The following is an 8,694-nucleotide window of genomic DNA, read 5'->3' as shown; positions in this document are numbered from 1 at the left end:
TCGTTCGTGAATGAAATGACTGAACTGGTACCCATGTCGTTCGTGAATGAGTTGAATGAGCCGATACATGTCGTTTGTGAACGAAATGAATAAACTGATACACATGTCGTTCGTGAATGAGTTGAATGAGCTGATACATGTCGTTTGTGAACGAAATGAATAAACTGATACACATGTCGTTCGTGAATGAGTTGAATGAGCCGATACATGTCGTTCGTGAATGAAATGACTGAACTGATACATGTCGTTCGTGAACGAAATGACTGAACTGATACATGTCGTTCGTGAATGAAATGACTGAACTGATACACATGTCGTTCGTGAATGAGTTGAATGAGCTGATACATGTCGTTCGTGAATGAAATGACTGAACTGATACATGTCGTTCGTGAATGAAATGACTGAACTGATACACATGTCGTTCGTGAATGAGTTGAATGAGCTGATACATGTCGTTCGTGAATGAAATGACTGAACTCATACCCATGTCGTTCGTGAATGAGTTGAATGAGCTGATACATGTCGTTCGTGAATGAAATGAACTGGCACATAGCTTATCTCGTTCGTGAACGAAATGAAATGAATGAGAGTAAACCGGGTTAGTCTGCCAGGCATTTAGCATGTCAATCTCGGAAAATGCAAAACGCAGTTAAGTACTGTACTGTGCACATACGCTTGTTTTGATATTTAGCAACTCCACGTTTAATCCCCGATTTATGAATGTGAATATATAATATACAACCTATCTGATCAAACAGTTAAAATGCTAATTAGGCAAGAAAACCTCGTGCTTTGTTCATCTGAATAACTTAATTAGACTTTATATATTGAATGCGATTATACACACATTTGTATAAAGTCAGGTCAGTTTTTATAATAAGTGAATACGTTCGTTGACTAAAGACATAACACATAATACACCTTTTTTGCCACCTGCTGGCATATTTTGTGTATTACGAAAAAATGATCACTGAACGAATCAGTGAACGATTCTGAACGGATCATTATGGTGAACGAACTAAAAATGAACGAATCTCTTGAAAGAATCATAATTTTCACCAGTATTTTGAACGTTGTAATTGTGATCTCTTATGGGGTAAGTTGCAATATTTAACTTTGTCCATTCAAGAGTAAATTGTAGGTATATTGTTATATCTACACGTGTTACAGTGTGGGTGAGAAGCTGACAGATGTGGCATTATTATATTAAAATGCTGGCTTTCTAATATAAAGTCTCTGTGATGCTTAAATAAATGCAAAAAAAACTCTCCTCCTAAAACTCACGTGGACTTGTAGTTACACAATCACGAGTTCTTGTCAAACGCAAATAGTTCCATTGTTACAACCTGCCCCGTACTATAGGTGGGAATGAGACCTGATTTACGGAAATATGACCACTTTTGCATAAGTTTAAATTTCAGAGCTCCTCCCCTTCGCACTACCATATTTGACAGAGGCTTTACATCTTAACAGAAAGTAAACCTCTAAACAAAGAAACAACCGAGTGCAGACTGTACACAGAAACTTTCTTCAACCAGAATTGTAAGTAGTCACATTTGTTTTATACAGTGCTTTATACAATACTGATAGCTAACAACAACTTCACAGTAATAAACATAAAAAAAAATTGAATCAAGGAATAAAGGATTTTAATTTTGAGAGTTAAGTAGGCCTATACATGCCATATAAGATGGCAAATTTACTGGTTGCGTTATTGTTGGGTTTGAGGGGGTTAAAATAGCCTCCTTAGTAGCACAATGATCATATCCCAAATATTTAAACTCAAAGTATGTTATTTCCATCCCTACAATTCAAACCTTTAACCCAGGAGAGACAATCTACCTGCGGTCACAGTATTCCGTGCATGCATCCAACACGAGCGGATAAAAAATACTCTGCATATTGATAGCGGTTCCCTGGTGCACAAATATAATATGCAATAGTATAATGTTTGCAGAAGCACACAGTGATGGTCAGAAATTAAGAATAAATAAAACGGCGCCCAAGGCTTTAATGCAAAAACTAGAATAGCGACTGTAGAAAGCAAAAGAACGCGATACACGTCTCCCGGAAATCCTGTATAAAAATTCTTCGAAACTATACATCCGACTTTCAGCCAACGGTCCATGGGTGTGACTCGAGCGCCAACCTCCCGCTCTCTCTCGTGAGGCCAATAAGGAAGTGACTAAAACTGGCTGCAGAACAGAGTCAGTCCCATAGACTCCCCATTTTAAAATGACCAACTTTACAGCAGGAAAAAAACATGTTTACAGCCTGGTGCAAAAAATGATTTTGGTCTAAATATATATATAGGTATCGCCTATAGATTAATAGAAAGCAATAAATGAAACACAAAATCCTATGAAACCAAATGAAATTCATCCAAGGTAAAAACAGCGCTAATGATGTAAAGGATATTATTTTAAATTACTTTCGAAAGTACCTTCAAAAAGCCTTACTGACGTCATCCCGACCGCATGTTTAGGTCTTAGCTTATCAATAATCAAAAACAGATTACAATTATTTTTGAGAATACAAACGTTTCTTAACACGGTTAGTCGCACTTGCTGTTCTAAAGTTAAAGTAAAAAGCTGTATTAGTTAACATTAGTGAACTAACAAGAACAGCTGTATTTTTATTAACCAACAAAGTTTAATAAATACTGTATCAAATGTATTGCTCATAGTTAATGTTCGGCAATACATCAGTGTTAACTAATTAAACTTTATTGTAAAGTGTTACCCTAGAAAACTAGATTTTGCCTGATTGAAAAAAAGATATAGTCGACAAAACCACTAAATTATCAAATTAAAACCTTAGTCAGAAGAGTTTAGTCACAGACACAGCATTATCCACTAAAACATTTATTTAGCTTTCAGTTTCAGTTGTCAATTCAAGTGATATATATATATATATATATATATATATATATATATATATATATATATATATATATATATATATATATAGATAGATAGATAGATAGATAGATAGATAGATAGATAAACCACTCATTCATTAATTCATTCTGTAGTAGCAGTCCATAGAACAGAATCCAGCAAACTCTTCGTCTGAATAGAAAGCTGTGAAGACCACAGTAGCTACAGCATCACACATCTGCTGAGCCCCAGCTCCACTCTGTGTGTCTTCCTCACATCTGGACTGACAGACTTCCAGTCAACCATACCTACACAAGAGAAAAACAAATGTTGAGAGATTCAAACAAGAAGTAACCAATAAGTAGAATAACATATCCAATAAAAAAAGAAGCGCAAGAGTCTGAAAGTGCACGTCTGCAGCCAGACCCTTCTCCATTATATTATAATACACCTGTACTACTGACTCTTCACTGAGTACCAAAAGTACATATGCTTCCTGTGCATGGTTCCTGAAAGAATGGAATCGCAAAAAGGTGATTGGCACTCATCTATATCACAGATTATACTAATATTTGGTTCATGTGCATTGTGATGGAGAGACTTTGAAAATGTCTACCATCACGAGTTTCACTGTTAATCTTGGTGCAAATGATTTGCTTCATTTGTTCTCTTTTTAAATGTCTTATTATTTGTATTCATTCACTTAAACTCGTTTCTAAATCTCATATATATAAAAGATGTCAAATTTAGTATAGGTCAAAGTCAGGAGTTTTTATAAAAAATGGTATGTTCCAATTTGGGTGGAGCAGGAAAAAAAGTGAATTTAAGATGGCCACCACTAGAACTTGGTGGTGAACAGAGAGTTTAGACAAGATTGTTGTGCTGTGTAGCAAGGGAAACTCCAACCTCGATGTTGCAGAGGGGAGTTGGTACTGTTTTTAGTACTTGCAGTTCTAGTTTTAGACAGTTTTTATTACAATCTTTGTTTAGAGCTCTTATACCTGTTTATTTGCATATTTTGCGCACCTTAAATAAACAACCCTTTGGACACCAGCTTTGCTATCGATCCTCCTTGTGACTGCTCGGGTTGCTATTACATGCATGTACAACATGTTGGATTAACTTCAAAAGAGTGAATGTCCTTCGAGTGCACTTTGGGCGATGGTACAGTCAAGGCATGAGGATCTAATACAAGAGGCAAATCATTCAGAGTAAAGTTACTGACAGTGCTTGTCTCATCTTCTAATGTTGACAATGTGCCTCTGAAGGAAAGTCAGTGTCTTTCTCAGGTGTGGTGGATATGCAATGTTGAACACAAAACACATCCAGAAGGCTGTTATGAAGCTTCATCAAGGCTGGTGCACTGACACACATCTATTCCATCTTCTGTCACCACACTGAGCTCTCGAACTATGACTGACATTTTACAGTCAGTATCCATCAGGTGTATGATAGGAAAGGTGTAGCCGGGTCCCCCTACATAAACAAATAAAATAAAATAAATAATAAGAAGAAAAATAAAATGCTTTTTAAATGTCTTTAGATTCTGTTTCATCCTCTTTGGCTCAGATAGTGTAGTTACATACAGTGCAGAACTGAAAAAACAATCAGTAGTTTGGCTCCAAATCTCAGATAGAAATGGTCATTTTAACCCACTCAAAAAAAAAGTAAATCTGATTCAATTACATTTAATATGTTGCCTTTATCACTGTTTATGTTTCCCTTTCTTCAGAAAATCTGTCATGTAACATGCATAGCACAACTAAACTCGTAACGTTACTTACGTTCATGATGAATCGCACGTCGTCTGTGGCTATGCAAATGAGTAAATCTTTAACATGGTTTATAAACACTGCTGCACAAAACGGACATCGATACAGACTACCAAATTTGTCAACAATAATAAACTAAATATAAATAACTAGAGCTGCAAGATACAACACAAAATAAATAAATTATGATCGTATTGTAACAAGCTGGTATATAAAGCAAAGATAAACACATGATGAATGTCACCACGTCTTCCTTCCAGTTTAAAGGCGATTAGCATCCAGGTTATTGGCGCATTAACGCCCCCTTCTGTTGCAGCATAATGATTCAAAGTTTAATGTTTATCGCTGATTGACCAACACAGTAACACTCCTTTCACCATTGAGAAACCTTTTTGTCACGCTCATTTCCACAGGCTGGATTTAAATAGCACTGAAGTCTCTGCCCTCTGTATTTGCAATAATTTCACCAGTTTGCCTGTCCTCACCCTGCTGCTAAACAATTACTAAACAATATTCCAGCACACTTAATTGTACCTGGACTTTAGAGAACAATTGTGATGTAGAATGACAACACTAATGTTAGTGTCATTGTTAATTGTTTGGGTGAGCACACTGTGTCGTTAGAACCAATCTCAAATATAGAAGAGAATCGGACAGACCTTTATAAAGTTTTCAAGACAGACCTTATATGAACTCTGAAGTATGAGCTTGCTTTAATTGCAAACTAATCTTAACTGCTAATTCGATTCATTATAGACCCTGCTTGTATTTTTATTTTGTTGTTGTTGTTCTTTTTTAATTAAATATGTAAACAAATATATTATTTGATTAACTAGATATATAAATAAATTACTTTGAATCTAAACAAATCACACCATAAACATTAAATAGTTTTGTGAACTGCTTCAATAGCACAGTCAAGACTGTTTTGACTTTATTTCTCCTAGTGACACGAAATGGACACCAAAAGTGTGATGACTGAGGCACTTGAGCATCTTGTGGATAAAGAGCTCAAACAATTCATCTGGCATCTGTGCAATGGGGTCATACAAGGCACTGATCCGATTCCGAAAGCAAAGCTTCAGAATCCTGAGCGTGAGGATGTGGTGGACTGCATGGTACAGCATTACGACGATGATGCTGGGAAGATCGCAGTCCAAGCACTACGCAAAATGAAACAAAACGAGCTTGCAAAGAAGCTTGAACTCAAACTTAAAGGTTGGAGACCTTTAAGATTTCATATTTCTTAAGCATATATATAGTAGCCATCTTTTCAAATAATAAAGATATACATACTATGGGTGTAACGGTATGTGTATTCGTACCGGACCGTTTCGGTACAGGGCTTTCGGTACGGTGCACGTGTGTACCGAATGACCGAATGCAATATTTTGTATGCGGAACATAGAACATAAGTACATTTTCGTGTTTCCAAACGAACATATTAAGTGGCGGAAGTCTCCGTGTTCAGCGCAAATCCTGCCCTGCAGCTGATTCTAAGGCCGGTGACACACTGGCTGCGTGGCGTGAGCGTGGCGTTTCTGCTGCGTGTCAGTTGCGTGACACCTGCTTCGCGTTTTCTGTGTCTTTACACACCAGAATCGTGCCTGACGCGGCGCTGGCGCGCTGCTGCTGCTGCTGCTGTTGGTGACATAGAGGGAGACCGCCGACAGACCAGGATCTTGTCTTCACTACAACAATATCTATACTTCATGTTGAGCATAAATATAAAGCCTACTGATAAAGGACACCATCAACAGTATTGACGGCAAAATAGACTGTTTGACAGGTGCAATATGCCAGTGTGTCACCGGCCTAAGGTTTTTAAAAGGCATCACGTGAGTGTGAACATCACTACAACTAGGAAAAAACGATTGTAATTCAAACGCAGCTCCTGTCGGCATTTAAACAGACCTTTGCTCTTAATTCCGATCGGTCCAACGCAATAACGAAATCTGAGCAGGTCTAAAAACTGAAATTGTTAAAAAAAAAAGTTTATAGTAATAAACAACCTGCAGTTTAATGTTTGCATTTCTTTCCCTTACTGTACCGAAAATGAACCGAACCGTGACTTTAAAACCGGGGTACGTACCGAACCGTGATTTCTACGTACCGTTATACCCCTAATACGTATACATAAAATGATGTTAGATTCTTTGAATATATCTTTGAAATGTGAATATACTGTGTCTTCAGTTCCACAGCCTGTGAAGGAAGACACAATAGATGGTCCTAAGCCTATGGAGCTGCAGCCCATCCAGGCTGACTGGCAGAGACCAAACAGTATTACCAAATGCAGCCTGAAACTTAAGAACACACTTCTTGAACAAAATGGAAATGATGCAAGTATCTCTGTTTCCTCAAACTTGTGTGGAAATAAAACATTCAATAGTCCTGCTATTGGAAGCCTGCCTTCCTGCATCATGCATGTGCTTAAGTTCTGCAAAAATCTGATGTTTTTTTTCATAGGTTTATATGCCAACGAGCAGGTCTCAGAGGAAAGGTTCAGCCCTGCTGATCACCAACATTAAATTCGACTACATAAGAGACAGGAAAGGGGCAGAGATAGATGAGGCGAACATGGACTGGCTGCTGACAGCTTTGGGTTACACAGTTGAGAAACACAGAAATCTCTCTGGAAACGTGAGTAAGACAAAAGTCTGTATATTTAGAGCTAGGAGATTTCTAGTGAACACATATTTATATCTAAATGTAATATATATATATATATATAGCACGCATTTCTTCTAAACATAGTTTATTTATTTACAGGCAATAAAGAGAGCATTCGAGGACTTCTCTAAATGTCATGAACATAAAGACTCGGACAGCACCTTTGTGGTTATCATGTCCCATGGGAACAGAATCCAAAATAAAGATGCAATTATAGGTGTCCATTATCAGGAAGATAAACACCCCACTGATTACTTCTTTATTGAGGACATCTTCACCCATCTGAACTCGGAGAACTGTCCCGCTCTGATTGATAAACCAAAGGTTATTCTCATTCAGGCCTGCAGAGGAAGTACGGCATGACTCACTTTCGTTTCTCTTTTATTTCTTGTTTTCCTCATTTATTTCACTTTGCATGCCGAAATATTGTGAAGTCTTCTGTAAATATCTCACAATTAACCATTTCTCTGTCCAGACCATGAAGGAGGTGTGTATGTTCATGACAGTGTGCCTGAATCAGACTCCTGGGTTCACAAGGAGAAAGACTTTGTCTGCTTCATGTCCACCATCCCTGGTGAGTCCTCTAACCAAATACATAATTGAATAAAATAAAAAAATAATAAAAAGATACTGACTGCAGGTATGAGATTTGTTGCTCAAACCTGTTGATTTTGCTCATATTCAAAGGTGGACACGATTAAAATAACATTGTATTTTCATTAAAAATATTAGTTTGAGGTTGGTCACACTTTGAAGAAGAAACTGCCACGATGAACTGATGAAAGCATTTGAATGTTCATCTAAAACGGCCAGTGTTTCTTCCTTAATAAGCAATGACCTAACAATGAATAATCTCTACAGGAGTCTATGCGTACAGGAGTACTGTCGATGGAAGTTTTTTCATCAGCTACATAGTGGATGAGCTCAGTAAGAGCGCTCATAAAGATGACATTATGGAGTTGTTCAGGAAGGTAAATTAAGAAAACCTTATTTAAATTAGTGTGCTTTATTCCGGGTGAATTGATTTTATTCACCCCAGGTACACTGATCAGTTAAAATGAAGTATGAGTTTGCTTCTTGTCACTTCAAATATGATCTTTTGTTACAGGTCGCCTCACGAATGGAGAAAGACGCACAATTCACAATTCGGGAAAAAATACTGCCGTGTTTTGAGAGGACATCCCTTGTAAAGAAATTTTACCTGTTCCCTGGGCTCTAATCTACAAGTTTTCTGAAATGTTGTTTAAACATGCAAATGAGGCATTATCAAACTAAATATACACACATTTACATACATTTCACAATAATAAAAAAGAAGTCTAAAACAATGAATAAAGTCAGGTTGAAAAGTCAGTGCATAAGAAAAAAAA

General features: G+C 37.1%; 1 protein-coding gene across 1 annotated transcript; it reads left to right on the top strand.

Annotated features, from left to right (window-relative positions):
• Positions 1-1,445: 1,445 nt before the first annotated feature.
• LOC132142074 (caspase b-like) lies at positions 1,446-8,543 on the top strand. Its single transcript, XM_059551712.1, has 8 exons — positions 1,446-1,542; positions 5,599-5,869; positions 6,848-6,993; positions 7,121-7,294; positions 7,424-7,676; positions 7,800-7,898; positions 8,186-8,295; positions 8,433-8,543. The coding sequence occupies exons 2-8, from the start codon at positions 5,608-5,610 to the stop codon at positions 8,541-8,543; spliced, it is 1,155 nt and encodes a 384-aa protein (XP_059407695.1). The 5' UTR covers positions 1,446-1,542; positions 5,599-5,607.
• Positions 8,544-8,694: the final 151 nt, after the last annotated feature.

The sequence above is a fragment of the Carassius carassius genome, chromosome 6 (assembly GCF_963082965.1).
Source record: "Carassius carassius chromosome 6, fCarCar2.1, whole genome shotgun sequence".
Lineage (NCBI taxonomy): Eukaryota > Metazoa > Chordata > Actinopteri > Cypriniformes > Cyprinidae > Carassius > Carassius carassius.
Note: the sequence above shows the minus strand (reverse complement) of the source record. Positions and strands in the feature narration are given on the sequence as shown.